At 41.0% G+C, this 21,848-nt stretch overlaps 1 protein-coding gene across 1 annotated transcript in view; it reads right to left on the reverse strand.

Moving 5' to 3' along the window:
- The window catches only part of ARHGEF3 (Rho guanine nucleotide exchange factor 3), a 315,180-nt gene that overhangs the window by 181,208 nt on the left and 112,124 nt on the right, over positions 1-21,848 (reverse strand). Inside the window, exon 3 of the mRNA XM_054595578.1 lies at positions 16,736-16,802. Within this exon, the coding sequence (XP_054451553.1) occupies positions 16,736-16,802 (67 nt within the window). The remainder of the gene's footprint in view (positions 1-16,735; positions 16,803-21,848) is intronic.

Consider the following 21,848-nt stretch of genomic DNA (forward strand, 5'->3'; position numbering starts at 1 on the left):
AGCAAAAGGGCACACAGCTAAACTGATACCCAGAAAAATCTGACCGGAGCCAGCACTCTAAACCCTGGACTCTGTGGACCTGTGAAGCATGAGAACGATGCACCACAGCCCATGTGCAGGATGAAAGGAGTAACCAGCAAGCGCACAAGAATCACCCTTGAGAAGGGTGTGTGTTTTTCCCTTGCAGATATCTGCCTTTACAGTAATTGCCAGGGAGTGAAACTCCTCCTTGTTGAGCACCTACTACACACCAGGCACCATGCCACCACATCACTGCATCTCATCACCATGACAACTTCCAAGTCAAAGGCTGGAGGACACTGAAGCTCAGAGAGGTTGAGTGCCTGACCTGTGGTCACAGAGCTTGTCAGTGGCAGCACCCTGCCATACTCTGGCTCTGTCCTACCCAGGCTTGCAGACAGGCTCCAAGAACACCCCCAAATGTCCCTCAAGCACCCTTCTCCCCCTCATTACCTCCCACTCTGAAGACACAAAGCTACTTATTCTGCTCCAGGATAATGACCACGGGGCCAAGCAGGACTGTGGCACAAACTATAATTACAGCAGATAACAATTTGCATTCCAAATCTGAAATGCACTCAGAGCCTACTTGAGCCCTGTAATCAGCTAAGCCTCTACCCAAACCTCTCTTGAAGTGAAGACATGGTCGAACTGAGCCACAGTGGTGTTTGGAAACTATGCCTCTGCCGCCAGCAAATGGTCACCTGAGGAAAAACTGTGCCAAGAAAGGGCCAGGGTTGAATGGCATTTTAAACCCCAGAGGGGTCAAATTCCTCTGTTGTAGAACAAGGAAAACAGCAGCCAAGACAGTGGACAGTGAACAGGCACAGCAAAACCGGTAAATAATTAAAGGCAGAACATGCATTTCCTAACACATGGACTCAGTGGGAAGTGGAATGAACAGCCTTCCCTCCTTTATCCAAAGTTGCGGCCTTACCTATGAATCACATATGAGGCTGCGGTGGCCTTGTTGCCCAGGACAACAAAGGACACCCACAAGATCAGCAGAAGTCCTACTATGTGCATGCCATAAGAAAAAAATACATCCTCTGAGTTAGAGAAAAGAGTTCCAGGAGGACCTCCCCATGAACAAAGAATTCTATGATTTTCATGCTCCCAAGTGGGGAAGGGGAGTATATATTGGGGTGTGGAGGTGAACATATCATATGGGAAAATTCCCATAGCTGGGAATTTTCAATCCCAGCTATGGCCTCTTACACCTGAATCAGAGGGATTTGTACTAGTAATTCTGGCTGCAATGGCTGGAGTCCTGAGTACTGGTTTACTAGAACTCACCATAGCCCTGCTTTCTTTTACTAGAGAAAGAGGACAAACCACATGTCCATTTCCATCACTCTAAATCCTGACTAAGACTCTCACGTGAAACCTCTATTGAATTGATGGTACATGCAAGCTGACTCTTGACAGCCCTAAAAATCTGAGTCTCTCTCAAACTTTACTGTGTCGCAGACCACCTGGGGATCTTGATAAGGTACAGGCTTTGATTCAGTCTGGGGTAGGGACCGAGATTCAGCATTTCTAACAATCTCCCTTGTGCAGTTGCTGTCACTGTCCATGAACCACACTTTGAGAACATATGCTAGGAGACACGCGAGTTCAGCGGGGCAGCTGACCCACTGCGAGCGCCACCATGTCCCGGAAGGGGGCTAACCTGCTAACCCAGCCCATCAGCCATGGCTGGCGGCCTCTCAGGGACTGAGCACTGCCTCACCAGTCTCAGGTTGCACCTTCCCAACCAGACGGGCACCAAACTAAAATCATTAAACTAATCCAACACATTTTTTAAAAACTGCCTTGAGCTGGATAGCCTGTCCCATTATGCAAACAGTACACAATGAATTGCTGATAGCATCTCCTCACCATTGCCAACATAAACACCACCAGGCCAGCAGAAATGAGCCGGTAACTGTAAGCAACAATAGTTGCATGAGTTTGTTTAAATAAACACAACTAACAGCAGGTAAAAATGTTTTTATCTCCTCCTATTGCTAAACCAGAGACTTTTGAGATTGAGTTCTTCCAGAAATAAAACCAGTGTCCAGTGCAAGAAACAGAAGGCAGCTGAGTGGAGAATACCCAGAAAACCAACCTTGTGCTTCTTTCAGAAACACAGATGTAAAGATAAGTTTTTTAAATAAATAACTATTGGGTTGGCCAAAAAGTCCATTTAGGTTTTTTCCATAAAATAAAAGATACTTTTTTTTTCATTTTCACAAATAACTTTATTGATTTGGGTATTTTGAGTATGTCGGCTATCTCCCACTATTGGCTTCTAGTGCGTAGAGGCCAGGGGTGCTGCTAAATATCTTCCAATGCATAAAGACAGCCCCACAGCAAAGAATTACTTGGCCAAAATGTCAATAGTACCAAGACACTTCACAAACCACTTTTGACACATTTGATCAGTCACAGCAACTTCTCCATACACTGCACAAATTGTTCTTTGTGTGTCAGTTGGGTTTTTACCTTTCTTGAAATAATAAAGCATAATATGCCAAAAATGTTAAGCATTTCTTCCATCTTCAATATTAAAATGGCTGCACAAAAATTCGCTAATTTTGATAATTTTTTTAAATGCATGCCGATGTGACAGCTGTCACAATACAATCTAACGAAATTGTTTTGAATGCAGTTAAAGACAACTAAGCATTACTAGAGCCATCGTAGGGAAAAAACTAAACAAACTTTTTGGCTAACCCAACAGAATTACTAAAACCAAACTGACTGACTGACTGACTTCCATTGTCTGTTTACTGCCTCACAGTATGGACTTTCCTATTCTTCTCCACTGTGCTTTTTGACATTTGCCCTTTGAGTTGCATAGCAAAAATACTTCTTAATATATTAAAGAAGCTTGATACCACTAGATAATATAAAATTGCATGTAAGAGATACAGATAGAGGCACCATTCATCTTTAACCAAAAACCCTAAAATAGAAAAAGATGCAAGTGGACAACTGAAGGGAAATGGGCATTAACTAGAGAGATGATGTTAGGTAGGAGGTACACTTAGTAGAGGCGATTTGATGAACCACGTCAGAATGACTCATGAAACAAGATGGAGAAGTCACTTCCTGAACAGTGGGTGTGGAGAGAAAAGGACAGCAAGCCAAGAACAAGTATTTTAGTGGCACATATGTAGGGCCTCTTAGTCACTCTGGATAATAAAATAAATATATTTTAAAAAGAAGGAAGAAAGAGACATGACATCAACACTATCCGAATAGGCAACAGGCTTTGTTATGTCTCAAGAACAGCAAATCTTGTCCATTTGTACCAATTCTATAGACTTGAAAAGACTATTCCAGTCTAAAACTCGTTTTTCTTCCTGGAGAAGTTTTAGAATTCGGTGATAAACCTATTGATGCCTGGCAAAGGCTGGCTTTAATTACACAAGTTTCATGACAGGAAACATACATGACAGGTGGATGGTATTTTAAAAAGCCAAGTATCTTTTTGACAGCAAAATTCCTAAGCTAAATTTGCAATCTGCAGTCTTCTGAGTTGCAATAGTAAGTTAAGCCCATGCAAAGGAATACAAATGCTGCCCCATTAGGTATTCTTCTCTAAGTTCCCCAAAGTGATATTCCGAAGTATTGTCCCAAGCTATCATCCAAAACCCATACAATTAATGTGCCTCAACTTAGTAAGATGCAATTGAGCTATGTATTAATTCTTTGGGATATTAACTCTCTTGGGGATGATGGTTTTAGAGCTGTGATTTTTCCTTTGGCTAAGCGCACAGTATTCATCCTAATTAAGGTGGTTTTCTCCCCTCTCAAAAGCCCAAGTAAGATTTATGGATTTTTTGCTGCTGTTGCTGTTAGAAAAGGAAGACAAAATTCCTTCAAGTTCACCTTTACCAAGTTCTCACATTAGAAATTCCTCCACAAACAGACGCCATATTTTAAAATTTCATTTTAAGTAACCATGGAATTTAGGCCAATCACTGAGTTTCTGACTTAGATTTATTCCTTAGATTTCTTGCCTGTTGGGGATGATTTTTATTCTTAAATGTTCAAACCTAAAACTCCATTTCAAAATTGATCTTTAAATATTTGTCCTTTCACCTCAATTTTTCTTCTCCTCGATTATAAAAATTATGTATCCACGCATCCTGTAGAAACTTGGAAAACTCAAAACAAACAAAAAAAATGTCACTTATAACCTCACTTACTGAGAGGAAATCATTATTAATATTTTGGCATATTTTATTTCAGTTATTTTAAAAAGATTTTTTAATAGCAGGATCATTACTGTATATACAGTAATTTTATTTCCTGTTTTGAATAAAAATTTCCCCTGAATTAACATTCTTCCTCAACATCCGTATGGCTGCATAACATGAACTCATATGGATAAAACACAATTGACATCAACTGTCCCACATTGTTGGACATTTAGACTTTATCTATTTTTCTATCATTATAATGACTGCTGTACTAAACATCTCTGTGCATAATCTTAATCCTGGTGACTTCTTCAAGGACAGATTCCTAGAAGAGGAACTATTGGGCCAATAACCATAAATATGTTTATGGTTCTTGACACAAAGAAATTTCCACAAAGATGAGATCAAGTAGCAATGCCACTAAACCCCTGTGAGAGCATCGCCCCACTGCACCCTCACCAGTATTTTAAGTCATCACTTTTCACCAACTCTGTAGGTGAAAAACAACACTCTGAAATTTTTCTGATCCTTAAACTGACCTGCTGAGGTCAATGATTTCAAATGTTCCCCTCAATATCAAAATAATCTTCTTTTAGCATTCAAAACAAGATGTTAATTTTTCCCACATAAAAATGCAATCAAAACCACAAACATGAGAAGAATGTAGTTATTTGTTGGAGGTTTCCACTAAGCAACTAAGGTGCTGTGGGTAAGAAGCCAAGCTCAGTCAGTTTGATGTACCAATCTGTGACAGTACAGAGAGACGCCCAGTGCACGGAGATGCAAGCAAAATAAATTCAGAGCTGAATCCACTGCCAAACTTCACAAGATACATAAGATTTGAATTACCATGAGTCCACATTTATCAGAAGGAATTCATTTAGTATGTTTAAGAACATATCCAGACTATATCCAAAATTCATTTAATAACTTTTTACAGAAGAAATGTTCTTTCCTCCCTCTAAATCAGTGCATATTCTCATATATAGTCAATATGTCTTTTTTTTTAATGGTACATACATGCAAAGAGCTAGTGATCCAGACTTAGTCTCTCATAACCTAGGGCCTGAATCCATCACTCGATAACACAGAAAAATATTAGCTATATGGAAAATTTTTCTACTATACCAGAAATGTTTTGGGCTATCTTTACCACATTCTCTTTCCAGGGAATTTGCCCCACTTTTCCCAATGGTGCCCACAGTTTCTGCTGAGTGGATGTAATAGCAGTAGTAGAAAGGGGAAGACTATTTATTGAGCACTTAGTATGCTATAGACCCAGCACTAAATACTTAATAAAGATTATTTAATTTAATCTTCATAAGAACCCTATGAGCTAGATACATTTTTCAGATGGGAAATCTGCGTCTCAGTGAGGTTAGTTACTTGCCCAAGCTGGTGAATGGCAGATCAATGACCTTGACTTTTTGGCCTCAGAAAGAAGAACTGAGGCGATCAGAGTGTTTTTAGGGACTCTGGGATTAGGCAACTGAGATTATATTATGAACTAAAAAAGTGAAATGACATGAAATAAAATAAAAACAAAATGAAATCATGTTTCTCAATTGGATAAAAACAAACATACAAAAAAATCCAACCAGATGCAATGCATCCTCCTTGAATGGTTTGTGGGGAAACAACTATTAAAGACAATTTGGGAAATATGGATATAGGCTGAATGTTTATTGATAACTTTCTTAGGTTTGACAATTATATTCTTAGGTTTGGTAAGGTAGGAAAATATCCTTATGCTTAGGACATATATATTAAAGTATTTAGAAGTGAAGGGCCATGATACCTGCAATTATATCACTTTGAAATGATTTAGTAAATAAAAGTCAAATTATATAAACAGTTTGAGATTGATAAATAAATAAGCAAAATGTTAGCAACTGTTGATTCTGGGTGGTGGATGTACACTGAACTTATCTTTCAGCTTTCCATGTTGAAAATTTTTCATAATAAAAAGTTAAAAAAATAGCACACATAGTAATAATAACAATCATGGAAACCCCTTACAGAGACACTGGGTGAAACCTGACATCCCTTCTCTCAATAAACCATACTCGATAGTTATTCCTCCACTACTGGAACAAATACTGTTCATTCATCTTAAATTTGGCCCCAGATGAAGGTGTTGTTTGTTTTTAGGAGAAACACTGCACAAAAAGCACATGTCAAGGTCTAGAATCACCCTCAACCACCGGGATCAACAGAAGGAACAGCAAATACACCATACATCTAACACTCTGAGTCATAGATTCTCTCCCAACCCCTTTTCAGTGAGCAGGTTCAGGTGAACCTGCATAAATTAAATATACATATCTGATACAACTCCATTACACCTTCCTCAAATCACAGCTATGATTTTAAACAAATCCTCATCTATTTATAAAAAAGTAATCAGCCTAATTCTCCCTTTTTTCTAAATAAATGTTAAATCAAGCTAGCCCTGATGATACAACAACACATTTGTGCATTAGTAGTATTCTGCACAAAGCAAAATTTCAACTTGCTTTTAGAGGATATTTATTTCAATTACTGAAGACAAACACATTTGTAAGACTTACTCATTTTCAATAATAGAAATACTTTGTCATGTTAAGTTTAATAAGTGGTTAGTAAGTAGAACATGTGTGTGCTAAACATAGGTAAGAAAGGGTAGAGAAGCCAAAGATACCTAATACTTATGAGGTACCCAGTAACTGCTGGTTTGTCATGCACTAAATATGCATGAGACTTATGAGGCACTAAGTATACAGGGGCACTAAATATATATGAGCACTTACATACATGAGATCTTAATTTGGCTACCTATTGGAGACACCCATCCTGGCTCCATATGTTCACTGCCCAAGAAACACAAGTGAAATAGAAATTAGCCATATGTTCATCCAGCTAGTTGACAAACTGCAACTGTTGACTAGGTATACTTGTCCTTGAGTCTTTTTGATAAAGTAAGTGTGTGTCATTGGTCCAGGGCATCTTCAGTCTGTGGGCCTCTAAATTGAACTTCACCTTTGGTCCTTGCAATCACATCATCCATGTAGAAGACCAATGCAATAGAGAGAAAGGACATATTGGCACTGTGAACCCCAGGATTCAGGTGGGATCCTTCTGTCCCACCTGCATCTGCTCTGTAGTTCAACTTACTCCATCTTTTCCCCCTTTTCTACCTGTATGTTTCAATTGGTTTAATTGACAGTGTGATATAAAGATTTAAAAGATGGGAGCTGGGGGAGGGGAGGGTGCTATTTAGAGTCACAATGAGTTAAACCCAGTCCGATCCATTAAAGGAGCTACATTAACTGGCAAGAGGAAAAAACTGATGGGAGGGAAGAGAAGTTAGTGACAGGACCTTTACTAACCCCCATGCAAGAGGCTTCAATCCCAATCCTCAGCTTCTGACATGGACAGGAAATAAAGAATATAACATTTAACATGGAAGGGGAAAAGGAAAACTGAGGGGGAAGGTTCAGCTTCAGAAAAGAAATTTTCCAAATTGTTATGTCCCCTTGCTTCTCAATATCACCATCCCCTCCCAAGTCCTCAAATAGCATGAGGGCCTTTTGGAGATGACAAGACCACTGCCATGATATTGCTTGTATAATAAAGGCTAAATTCAATTAAAATAAAAAAACTTCAAAAGCTCCATGAAAAGTCACAAATGTGACAAACCATGAAGCAATACTGAGACTGATTCTTGCACTACCTTTTATTTAAAACCCTAAGCTGCAGTATTTCCCAATATTATAGAAATGGTCTCAACCATTTCAAAATGCAATTTTGGAAAATAGCAGGATCTGCTATTATTTTGATTACCCTACGAATCATTATATTTTATGTCTTATGGGAAGTCTAAAAATTCTTGCTCCAGGGTCAGATTGTCAGGAGTGAAAAAAACAAAAAAAATCAATTAACTAAAAGGATTGCCTCTAACCAAACAGGAGTTTTGTTCACCTAAGAGATGGTGAAGATTTTTATAGACAAGAATTGCTCTTGTCTGCCTAGTGCTTCTGCCCCTCTAGCAACTGCCCTTCTCCTCTAAGTTACAATGGTTACCATAGGAGCCACTATAGTGGTAAGGCAGAACTCTACTTCATGGCCATTGCTGATTGGTTCAGGAGTATCCACCTGACTCAAGATTGACCAATCTAATCCCTCCCTTACTAATTTTGGCTCTGAGAGAGAAAAGGCTGTCTCTCTGCAGATGGCTGCATTTCCACAGTATGGAGAAATGGAGGAAGTCGGTCTGCAGAAAAAAAAAAAAAGGTAGCAAATAACAGAGAGGAGTCGGGAACATTCACAGGCTCCTGGTGCCTCATTCCAGGGGCTTCTGAGGTCCCACTGCCTTCCATGAGATATGCCACAGAGCTCTGTAATTAAAAACTCTCCTTGCTTTTAAGTCAATAAGTTGAGTTTCATCACTTGCAATAATATTTCTTAATTAACCCACAAGGCCAAAGTTGTGCCCTGGCCGGTGTGGCTCAGTGGATTGAGTGCCAGCCTGCGAACCAAAGGGTCGCTGGTTCGATTCCCAGTCAGGGCACATGCCTGAGTTGCAGGCCAGGTCCCCAGTAGGGGATGCTTAAGAAGCAACCACACATTGATGTGTCTCTCCCTCTCTTTCTCCCTCCCGTCCCCTCTCTAAAAATAAATAAAATCTTTAAAAAAAAAAAAAAACCGACAAGACCAGAGTCAAATGCATATTTTACCATGCACAATTCTGGAATAAAAAAGGAATAACTGAATTAATAAGTACATAAAATAAACAAAGGCATCTATAAATTCTGCCTCCAAAGTGCAGGATTTGCACAGCTGACATACAAGCCACTCTGTCCCCAGAGGCCTCACATGTGACCAAAAAAAGAAACTGCTTTTGAATCTAAAAATGAGCTTCAATGTGCCTGACATATTTTTGGTGTCAGCAGACGGAAGATGACATGAGCTTTTCCTCACAGGTGTCAGCATCTACTTTCAGGCTGGCTGTTCCACCGCCTGAGGGGAAATGAGACAAGAGGACTAAGCGGAAACCAGAGAGTCAGTTTTTCCTCTTGAGGGGGCACCTCGCATGGAAAAGTCATCTTATTAAATACAGATATTTAGAAAACAATCATTTCATGTAGAAGAGAACCCTAGTTATAATAAACTAATATTTTCTGCCTACTTAACTATATAGAGGCATTATTCAGCTCACTTTTACACATTATAACCAACTCTCATGCTTTGAGAACACGGCATTTGCTGTCCCCATTTTGCAGATAAGGGACTTGGCACTCTGAAAAGTGTCTTGTCTGAAATTTCCAGTTGGCATTCTGACACCAAAGCATGTACCTTTACATCACTTAAGCTTTTATGTAACTTCTAAGGACTGTCCACCTATCTCAAGAGTCTGGGCTGTCCAGAGGCAGCAGCCACTAAACTGCCCACCCTGAAAATGCATGGAGACAGCCTCTAGGCTAGCAGGGAGGTAGAAAGGTGGAAGTGTGGGGAGGTAGCGAGGATGGTAGATGGGCGGGGCACATGTCTTACAGCCCAGCACACGCTGGCCTCTTCTCTGCACCCAGATTTTAACCAACCCCAGGTGTTTTGTCACAACACACATTCAGTAATGCACCCTGATGTTTTTTTAAGCACTTAAAACTTTAAAATAAACCTCCTCTTGTGGAAGACTGTGATTGTAGAAGAAATTTATTTTTATTACAAGTTTATTGTTTTCACTAATTATAAAAGCAATATATATTCTCTCTTCAAAAAATCAGACATTACAAAACTATTTAACTAACATAGCAACAGTTCCCTGGGACTTGACCAATCCCTAACTGTCAGTCAACAGTGATACTCCCTTCAGACTTTTTTCTGTGTACATATTAATATATTATCTCCCTACAAAAGGGGATTACTTCAGTTTTTGTTATTTTAGTTTGCTTCTCTTGACTTACTGATTTAAAACTATACATATATGTTTTACATTATATTCTTCTACATCTTTGCACTCATTCAGCATTTACACAGCTGAGAGCACAGGCTCTGAAGCCAGACTGCAGTGGACCTTGGGAGTGTGTAATTAAGACTCGAGGTCTCAGTTTGCCATCTGGAAACTTGGCATAATAATAATAGTATGTACTTAATGGGATTGTTGGGAGGTGTGATGATATACAAAGCACTGGAAACAGTAGATAACATTGAAAGAGCTAAACAGATAAAATATATTTTTATAGTATTGTTTTTTATTACTTTTGTAATTTAAAAATATTTTTAAAGTATGAGTTAGAATAAACGATTTGACTTCATTTCACATGTATTTTCACATGTATTCAAGTCACATGTATTTTCTCTTCGGTGGTGCCTACTCAGATCCTTCCACAATTTTTCTATTGGTTTCGAAATTCATGTTATGGCTTTGAAGAGTCCTTTGTATATTAAGGAGGTTATTATAAGATGAATATTGCACATATTTTTTCCCACTTGCAAGTTAATTTCATACTAAAAAGAAGTTCCTTCAAGGTGCTAACAAAGAACATGGGTTTAGAATGGGGTGAGCTCAGATCTGAATTCCAGCTCTGCTACTCACTTGTCATAGGACCCTGAACAAGCTCCACTACAGCCACTAATGGAGTGGGCAGAATCTCAGGATGGTCCCTGACATCCCCACTCTATAGGGGACACATCCGATGTAATCTCTCTTGGGTGCAGGCAGAGCCTGAGAACAGTAATGGGATATTATCTCCATGATTAGGTGACTAATCATTGACTTTTAGATGATCTGGGTGAGCCTAGTCTAACCTGGTGAGCCCTTAAAAGGAACTGAGCTCTTCCTCAAGTCAATGAGATATAAAGATGAAGAGATATTTGGTGTGGGGGAGATTCTCCATTGCTGGCTTTGAAGGTGGAAGGAGCCACATGGCAAGGACCTGGGAATGGCCTCTAGGAGCTAAGAGCACCTCGATCCCCAGCTGACAGCCTGCAAAGAAACGGAGACCTCACTCCTACAATGACAAGAAACTAAATTCTTCCAATAACCTGAATAAGCTTGTAAGAGGCCCCTGAGCCTCAGATGAGGCCCCTGGGCCCCGCCAACACCTTGATTTCTTTCGGTCTCGTGAGACTCCGAGCAGGGAACACAGCCATGCCATACCCAAACCTCTCACCTACAGAACCGTGTGCTAATGAATGGGTATTGTTTCAAGCTGCTAAATTTGTGGTCATTTGTTATGCAGCAATAGAACACTAAAATGTTCTATCTCTGCATCTCTAAAATGAGGATAGGGCTCAATATCTTCCTCCTGGAATTGTTGTGGGAAATAAGATGCTTAAAGTGCTCAACACAGTGCCTAGTATAATGAAATGCTAGGGGTGAGTTACCTGGGATTAATGGAACTGTTACTATTGCTTTCATAATTACTGATACAAAATGAGGTAACAAATTATTTTTTCACAAATACAGTAGGAAAGATCAAAACTTTAAAATTAAAGTCTAAGGAAATAGAAAGGAATTAAAAGGGATTCTAGGTAATGAGAAGTTTACCATAGGACACTCCCTTGTTTCTAGCACTTTTATAAAGATCTTCATATCTAACCTCCTTTGAAAAAAGATATATCTTCATCCTTGTTTTAAAGAGGCAATGTGCTCTAATGGCCTGGGGACCGACAGTCCTGAAGTGGCTGGTTCTGCCACTTCCTATGGCTATGATTTTAAGCAAATTAGCAGATGGGGGACTCAGTTTCTTCATCTCTGAAATGGGAATATATATTGTCTATCACGCAGGACTGCCACAGCCTTGCCTGTAGCCAATGTTCAATAAAGAGAGGTAAATGTATTGAACTGAGACTGGCAGAGAAGAGAAAGCTGTGACACTTCTGCAGAGTAGACAATGGCAAGGCCACAATAAACAATGACCTGACTGGGTTTGCTTTGAGTATCAGAGATTCTGTCACTCTATTGAGCTATGAATTTCCGAGCATTTCAGCCTGGCTTTCAAGAAACATTCCGCCACACTGAGAGTTTGCCAACTCCCTTACAAACATAAGACCTGGGGGTGGGTGGGAGCGGGGGGGATGTGCCAAGGCCGGGTGGAGCAGGCCCAGGAGCACTGTTTGAAGACAAGGTTCTAGTCCCAATCTCCTAACCTGAGTGACCCTAGAAGCTGTCACCATTATTTCCTGTCTGTCTAGGAACCGAATATCTTTTGGTTACAGTACCAAACTCTTCCTTGGAGCACAGGCCCCTCATCCACCTCAAGTAAGTGGTTCTAGTGGAGCTGTCAATCACAAATAGGTCCACTCAGCTCCCTCAGAGGGAGCATGTGACCAAGGTCTGTCCAATCCTATTGACAGTGATTGGCCAAGGTATGTGACCCAACCCTACACTGGGATTTCATGTGTGAGCCCTGAAAACAAAAACTTTTCTCTTTTCTTTGGGAATATATGGCTGTTTGTGATCATCCTCTCCAAAAAAGTCCATGTGTAGTAAGCAAAGCGAAGACCAATACCCCAAGAGTGACCAAGCTGAGAAGGAATATCCCTGATTTCCACTGTACCTGAAGCCAACCCATCCCAGTGCCTCTCAGTCAAATGAGCCAGTCAATTCCCCTTTCTACTCGAGCTAGTTTTAACTGAGTTTCTATCACTTGTAACTAAAATGTTCTTGACTAATACACTAGGCCTTGTCCTCGTCATCTGAAAATTAAAATGTTGAGGCTACAAGATCCAAAGTCCCTTCCAAAGCCCAAGAGTCTAAAAATTTCTTCCCAGATAGCCTAGGCAAGAGTAAAAACCAGGCGGTGGAGAAAGAGACAAGATGGGCACAGCTCTGAAATTTGGTTGATATTTAATTAAAACCTTAGTTCTGACACCTAATATAATGCCTTGCACACAGTAAGTCTTGCTAAGTATTTCTTAGTTAACCAATAGGCAATGGCAGAAGGTGTGCTCCCAAAACGTTCACATTTCTAAGGTAAGTTTCCTCTCTGATTCTGTTCTCTCTCTCTCTCTCTTCTCTCTCTCTCGCTCTCTCTCTCTCTCTCCCCCCCCCCCAGCTAACTGGAGGAGCTGTAGCAAATATTTTCGCAAGGAACAGTGGAAATTTTGAGCACAACACTGGCCCAACCAGATGGAGACCAGATGTGCAGTGAGCACCTGGCAGAGGAGCTGTCTCGGAGCAAGACCTCCCCAGGGTCCCACCTCTCTCAGAGTCCCGCCTTCTCATTCCCTCCATTCTATTCTGATTTGATTTATAACATTCTCACCATAACTGTCCTAACCAAGACCATCATCTTGGCTTCTCCCCATAAATATATCTATAGCACCCATGGGTCTGGTGAGAGCACCACCCCTTACCTGGGAGGGTAGGGGAGTCCTGAAGGGCGACCCAGGGTCTCTGTCTCCTTAGATGAGCATGGTAACCAAAAGACACAATCTGTAGTTGATACTGATGTCAAATCATGAAAGGGCTGAAGTGCTGGGTAGGTAGAAGAGACATGTCATCCAAGTGTCACCAGCCCTTCCTGAGCCCCTCTGCAGCCAAAAACCTCAGCCAAAGAAAACCCCAAATGCTACTCCTAATGCCTTGAGGAATAATGCAGGTTTGCAGTGAATGTTTTTAGGGAAGACGAAAAGAGGGTTACAATATAATTCACACAAAAAGACTTTCTTTAAAATTATTTTGAAGCTCTTTTCCCGAAATACTCTTTTCCTTAAGCCACTGACCACTCCTGTCCTCCCTTGTGCCCTGTCCCCAGCTCTTTCCTTAGTCCTCATGTGTCTCCCTCTCCACCTCTCATCTAGAGCCATGTGGTTCCTTCTCCTCTTCTTGCCCTTTCCAATCCATCTCTCCCACCTCTTCTCCTCACCCCACCTCTAAAATGACAAATGCCTAAGAATGGGTGAACTAACACATGATCCTTTTTCTTTACAAGCTAAAGAGGAATGGAATTCCAAATGCTTATGATGGTTTTCTTTGCCATATACATAAATATGGAAAGTCTGCAAGCACAGGGATTCTAAAATGTACTTTCTCAGTAAAGGAGAAAACAAAGTGTTCACAAAAAGCCGGAGAACATCAAGCATAGCTCAGTCTAGCAGCCCTAGGTATCACATTTCATTATAGAAAATGTATCAGCTGGATAATGCCTCAAATGTCTTCATGCTGGCATTCTGAGTCTTTCTTGCTCTTCAGTTGAAATTACCATAATGATGGTTACAAAGCATGTCCTGGCTGGGTGTCAGTGTTCCCACTTGGTTGAGTTCCCCTCCACCCCCACGTCATGGCGATTATGCTCCAAAATGGATAGAGATAGATTTGGCCACAGAGGCAATCTGGCAGTTGACCAAGGCCCCAAACCACCTCACTGTGGTATATCTTGATGTCAATTTGTCTAACTTTACCAATAAGCCCCAGCGGCCAGAAGAAGTCAAAGTAAGGACAAGAGACCAAGATAAACACCATAATGACCTAACCATCTAACAGATACTATTCCCTCCAATAATTCTAACTCCTTGGGTAAATCTTATGAGCTAATTAAGAATCTAAGGTCTGATACAAAGCTGACGTCAACAATGCATTAGATTCTGTCACCTATCTGGTTGCAATTAGCCAACAAATGTTACCATTGCAAGTATAAGACAAACAAAGGGTCACTTAAACCAAATATGTATCTAAGAGGTTCCTTCTCAGCAGCAAATTCTACACACCAGAATTCACAAAACATTTTTCAAGGGGAAAGGGCTAAAGAGGTCTCATGGCCACAGGCAGGGTGATCAATTGTCCCAGTTTGCCTAGAACTAAAGAGTTTCCCAAGACATGAGATTTTCAGTGCTAAAACCTGAACTGTCCCAGGCAAACTTGGGTGGTTGGTCACCTAGATGTACCCCAAGCCTTGGCTAGTGAACACTACTGAATCAGAAGGAAGGATAGGGTGGAAAGGGAAAGGAAATAAATGCCTTCAAAAAGACCAACTTGCTCACAAGAGATCTAATTTCTACATTGTTCAAAGTTAACTATTAATGTCAGCTATTCTAAAGTTCATACAAACTATTTTTGTCGACAAAAGGTTTATGGTCAATGACTTGACTGTGCACATCAACATATCAAAGATTCTGGGAAGTGCTGCAGCACATTTAATTGGGTGCTCCAAGTGTGTCCCTAGTTTATTTGACCACACAAGTCTTTTTTCACTTAATGGTTATGATCATCTCCCTGAAAACACTTTGAGAAATAGGGATCTTTTCCACAAAGCCATAGACAACTTAGGAGTTACATGACATATTCAGTAAGACATGCCATCTACTTAAGAGGTCAACACCTTTCTCCTTGTACTCAATGAAAAGCATATTGTACCCTTGGCTAAAATAGAGTTATGATCTACATTTTTTTAATAAGACACAGGGCAGGTCACTGAGATCTATGTAGAATATTAAAGAAGAACTGAACCAGTAAAAACAGTGTGAAAAGACTAAAGACTTGAACTTGAAACACAATCTGAAGTGGATTTTGTGTCTGATGGATGTAAGGAAATTCATTCATTCATTCATTCATTCATTCATTCATTAAACAAATTAAGCATGTATGTCCAGGTATTATACTGGAACCAGGGAAACAGCAGAGAGTGAGGTCTCTACACATCTGATGCTTGGGAATTTCAAGCCTGAATTTCAGTATGTGCTAACTAACAATATTAACACTGAGAAGAAAGTTTAGGGGTCCATAGGAGGGACTTATAACTCACATTCAGAGGCTGTGGTCACAGTGGCTTCCCACAGGAGGAGTTATCAAGATTTAGACTCAGAGGGTGAGGTGGTGGGCCAGCGGCAGTGTGTGTAGGAGTGCGGAGCAAGGCAGTGGAGGGCAGTGATCTGGACAGAAGGTATGAAGGGGCTGGTGGTGAAACAGAGCTCAGAGCATTCTTTATACCTGCAAAGGTCTTATTCCTGAGGTCAGATATAATATTCATTTTAGTACACAGTATGGCCTCCATATATTTTATTAATATTATTATCATTACTATGTTAAGGGAGAAAACATTGCATCAAAAGGAGGCTAGATCTGACCCTTCCTGTACCTCTAAATGTCTATGACTTTGTAATTGGGAGGACTTTATGATTACCTTTAAAATCTCTTTAAAGCTTATAGACTTCTCCTTCTGGAAAACAAAGCTCCCCATGAAATCATAAATCTACGTATTAACAGACTGTATATTTCTGATTTAATTTTTCCTTCATTGTGCACTGGTTCCCTCCATGTTCCAAGAAAACAGCCACAATGCATCCCATCAACCTTGACACCTCTGGGCTTCTTCAAAGATGCTTCCAGTAGCCCAAGACCTTCAGGACAAGTGAATATCAGCAGATGCCTATTGGGCAACTTATATTTGTTCATTAAACCACAACCGCTAATGCAAATATGACTACCCCAAGTACTAAAGCACAGAAACCATCTCGGTGGAACTTTGATTAGTGAAGTCAACCCCAACAGTGTCCCCTCTGGAGCTCCTAGATAAGCCATACCCAGGGAAAACACTTACCCCTCTGAAATTCCAGGCTTTAGGAGAGGGAAACATGGCAAAGTTGTTTTGTCGCTGCCGTTTAGGCCTAAAAGAGAAAAGAAAAGACAATGCATTTGTTAATTCACCTGTTAGAAATCCAGAGGAAATCACCGGCTTCAGATGCAGCTTTACCAAAAACAGAGATACTTGGAGAAATGGCCCAGGCACAGGAGCCACTGGGGTCTTCTACAGCTCTGCAATCTTGAGCATCCAAATTTACTCCAAAATCCCTCCCAACCCCCAAGAGGAAAGTTCTGGAATCCCTTACTCTTAAAAAATAAATTTGGAAATTCAAACTGATGTGATCAAAAAGCCAGATCAAACTCCCAATGTTGATCTTTATTTCTTACACACAAACAAGTCCCCATTGGACAGCATCGTGATGTTTATAGCTTCAGCTTAGCCTGGAACACTCCCCTGTTGCCCACACTCTGGGGAATCGCAGCACCTCACCTCCACACAGGCCACACTTGAGCTCCAGACTTTCTTTCAGATTTTATTTATTTATTTATTTATTTATTTATTTATTTATTTATTTATTTGAGCTAGGGAAAGAGAGGGAGAAAGAGTGGGAGGGAAACATCCATGTGCAAGAGAAACATCAATCGGCTGCCTCCTGCACGCCCCCAACTGAAGACCCGGCCCTCAACCCAGGCTTGTGCCCTGACCTGGAATTTAACTGTCAACCCTTCGGTTTGCGGGACAATGCCCAACGCACTGAGCCACACCAGTCAGGGTGAGCTTCGGACTTAAAGGAACCATGAACAGGACATGTAGCCATAGCCTAATGAGTCAGAACTGGTTTCCTCACCTATTAATCTCTCCACATGAATCAGCCCTCTCAGATGTAAAGGAGGCAGTGTCAGGTTGGGGCAGCTCAAGGGGCAGGTAAACCAGGGAAAGAAAGTATGGCAATGTGGCCAGGAGGCTCCAGGCACACCAGGGACACCTTATATCTGTCTTGTGAAACACATCCCATCTTGTGGCTGCCAACATACCTACAGGGACACCTTTTACAACATCTTTATAGAGTGATAAATTACTCCTCCCAAAAATGTTATGTCTGTCAATATGGACATTTAAATTTCATGTTGGTTTGTAGTACCATCTCACTGTAGAGCATCCCTGACAAAGGTTCCCCTTGGACTTCCCCTGAGGTTTTAGTTACTACTGTCCCAAAAGGGTGCTGGTGGTGGTTTTTTACATGATAGTCACACCCTTCCATTGTCCTTTCTGACAGTTAACAGTGACACAAGGCAGGATGCTTGCAGTGACCATTTTACAGCTTTGCAGAGGGTCAGGCCTGAGTAAAAATATTGATTAGCCCTGTCCAGTACAGCTCAGTGTGTTGGAATGTTGCCTGGTAAACTGAAAGGTTGAGGGTTTGATTCCCAGTCAGGGCACATTCCTGGGTTGAGGGTCCAGTTCCTAGTCAGGGTAGATACTGGAGGCAACTGATCCGTGTTTCTCTCACATTGAAGTTTCTCTCTCTCCCTCCCCCCTGACCTTCACCCACCTCCTTCCCTTCTCTCTGGAATCAATAAATATGTCCTCGGGTGAGGATTTAAAAAAAATCTTGATCCAACTCTACCATACAAAAGAGATAAAATACAAGGTAATTTCTATAATAGCAGCAGATAATGGGTACTGAGTACTAAAAACTGCATATGCTAATACTTCATGAAGTTAATCTCACTGCTAGGGTTAATTATTGTACCCATTTAGTAGATAAGAAAACAAAGACCTAAGAATAAGTGACTTAACTATCATTACATAGGCAAGATTGCCCATAGTGTTTTATTAGCTGTGTGACCCTGAGCACAAGGATTAATCTCTTGAGCTTTCACATTCCAATGTGCAGAACAGGAGAAATAGTATCCAGCACATGGAATTAAGATGAGATGAGGCTCTAACTCCAGTTCTATCACTGCTAAGTTCTCGAGAGATGTCAGCATGGTGCCACCCACCCCCCAAATCCTGGCTCCAGAACAGCCTTCAACCAGGGTCACAGAATTGACACAGAAAAGCTGGGACAGCTCACCAAATAGATGGGAATCCCCACTTACGTGTCTTTCTATCCAGCCCCCTTCTCTGCCTCACCCTCCTCCTCACCCACACGTTCAGCAATAAAACCCCAGGCTAATCACATCTCAAGACAAACAGAGAACATGTGGGCGGTTATTTAGATTTAATATTTAGATCCTTCTCTATTAAGTAACATGTTGGTCTAAGTTCTTCTGAAAAAATATTTCTTCCAAAAAAAACAAACAAATAAAACACAAAACAACTTAGAATTCAATACTTCTCCCTGGATTCCATTCCCTCCCCTCCCTGGTTATAATTGGGATTTGCTTTCCTAATCATTTGATGAGCTTCACTGCTTCCAAAGCAACAACATATACCAGAACACTCTGAGTAAAGGCTTAGTTCACAGAAAATGATGATCATAGTTAATTAGCTATGATTAAGTTACATGATATGCCAGGGCCTGTGCTAAGCACTTTGCCTACATAAAGTAAGTTTCACAATAACAATAAGATAGATTATTATATTAGGTTATATTATAATTTTAATACATGATATGCAAGTAGTATTATAATGGTGCTATACATTATAATACTGTATTTTATATATAACACCTTATAATGGCATTACATACTTTAAAAAATAATGTATTACAACTCTGTATCATAATATATTTTCATATGATATTATGGTATAATGGAGATATCATTATCCCATTTTACAGATGAGATAAACTGAGACACAGAGAGGTTATACCACATACTATAAGTCACACAGCTGGTAGGCCACATTGAAATTCATACCCAGATGTGTCTGATTCCAGATTCAGAGGGTGTAGCCCCTCTTGAAAGAAAGAAACCCCGCCAAACAGGGCAGAGCACGCTTTTAGAAGAATGCAGCCTTGGGACTCCTTGTGGGAGCGCATCAGTTTGGCAGGGCCTCCCATTCTGAAGCCCCTTTGGCAAAGAAAGAGCATCAGAGCAAGGCTGTCAACCCAGGGCACTCTCGGGGGAAACTCAGACACACCCTTCTGGGGTGGGGAAACTGCCAGGAAACCCAGGAGAGAGGGCCGCCCCAACCGTTAGCTCCCCCGACCCTTGCACTCCACCACCGGGGTTCCAGATCACTCGCATTTAACAACCTAATCAAGTATCTTAAGAGTCTCCTGATAGTTTCCTGCTTCTCCCCAGCCAAACACTGCCACACAGGTGGCTTTGAAGGATGGCTTCAGGGAATAAAACCCACTCTCCAGGGGAGGCTTCTTTATGACACCTGTGAGGGATGCTGATGGCATAAACTGCTCCATCTCAGAGGCCCATCAAGGCCAGGTCCTCACCACAAGAGGGCAATCAGTCCTGGGTATATTTTTTCTGTTTTAGAAGCAACTTCCTGGCACTGTCAGCAAAAGTCCCAGTAAGAAAATGGCACTTGTGTCTATAGGTTTCTCCAACACAAAGATATGCAGAGAGGCCCCTTAACAGGGCCAGGAGGAGTTACTGATAGTGTGTCCAGCCCTTGGACCACTAACGTGAACAAGGCCTGTGCCTGGTCCATACACACATGGCTAGGAAGCAGAGCAAATGTCAGAAAACAATGCTGCCCAATGATCACCCGCCTCGCAGAGGGGCTGATGGGAAGCCGGGGATGGGCATGCAGAGGGAGAAACAAGTGCTGAGACAGGATGGATAGCTTCTTGCCTGGAATGAGGTTACAACCCTAGGAAAGGTTGGAAAGAAAAGTTATAAACTCTCCACCCTTGGGAGAGCTTATAGTAGAAATGCCCACAGTAGGAGTGAAAAGTCGGAATTCAAGGTGCATTTAGGAAATGATTTCAAAGTCAGGCGTGTGGATGGCTGTCCTCAGAATGAGCTCAGAAGCAGTAGGCCTCAGAGTTGGCAACCGCCTGTATTTTCCAACCAGGTGAAAACAAGTGTGATTCTTTCTCACCATCTTGAGAAGAGGACTAGTGCCTATTTCCTGAACAGCTCCGAAGAGTGGGGTTTCACGGTGCACTGCGTGCAGCCAAGAAGCTGACTTGGGGCTCTAAGATTGGCTCCCTCCCTTTCTTGCTGGAGACTTTAACCAAGCTACCTACTCTCTACTCCCTCTGAGCCTCCATTTTCTCACCTATAAAGTGGGGATAACAATCTCTCTTCACAAAACAGAGGCATTAAATTAATGTACTATATAAAATCTTTAGCAAACAGCTTGGCACTTAATAGGTGCTCAAATGAGCTATTATCATCACCATCATCACTGGGAAGATTCCTCCTTTAACCCAGAAAGGGGAAACATTACTTATCATTATTGCTAAGAAGGCTTATGTTGGAGAGACAATGAAATTTACACTGATTCTTACATATTGGATAAAATATAGGTAAAATAAAACAAGGGCTTCAATGAATATTTATATTAGGTGACAACACGGCCACAAATATCAACACAATGTAACCGTAAAAAAAAGACTCAAATTTCCTGCTGCCTTTTTGCCTTTCCTAAATATTACCAACTTTGCCAACATGTTGTTTATGTTTTAAATATTTTAATGTCGTAATTCTAAATCAGAGCATCTTGCTAATAAAATTTCCCTTTTCTTTCTATTGCTCTACCTGTCTTTATCCATGAAGAAAATTGTAGCATTACTAGAAAAACTAAACAGCTATACTTTGTAAGAGAAATTAGTGCTAAGTGTAGGACCACCTGTGCCAGATATTTTTCTCCTGTTTGGACCCCTTAATATGGTAGTGGTTTTCTTTCATTTAAATGTCTTTTTAGTTTCTGTTCTTAGTCCATAATCAAGGATGGACTGGCAGGTGTTTAGCCAGGTGAGGACCCAATTCTTTGAGGAGAAACTCACTGTAAGTGGTAGTTTGCAGAACGGAACACTCGCATTTTGGCTTCTCTCTTAAACAAAACCACAGAGGCACCATCCAGCAACATGTTTTTGTAGCTCACCGAGCCACACTTGGTGACTTCCTCCTACTCAGGTCATGGCTGCAACTTCAACTCCCTATTTCCTGTAAATTATGTGAAAAAAGAATCACAGAACCTCAGAAGTAGTCAGCTG

This window comes from Pteronotus mesoamericanus, unplaced genomic scaffold (assembly GCF_021234165.1).
Source record: "Pteronotus mesoamericanus isolate MK-2021 breed Mesoamerican mustached bat unplaced genomic scaffold, CSHL_Meso_final scaffold_54, whole genome shotgun sequence".
NCBI classification, from domain to species: domain Eukaryota; kingdom Metazoa; phylum Chordata; class Mammalia; order Chiroptera; family Mormoopidae; genus Pteronotus; species Pteronotus mesoamericanus.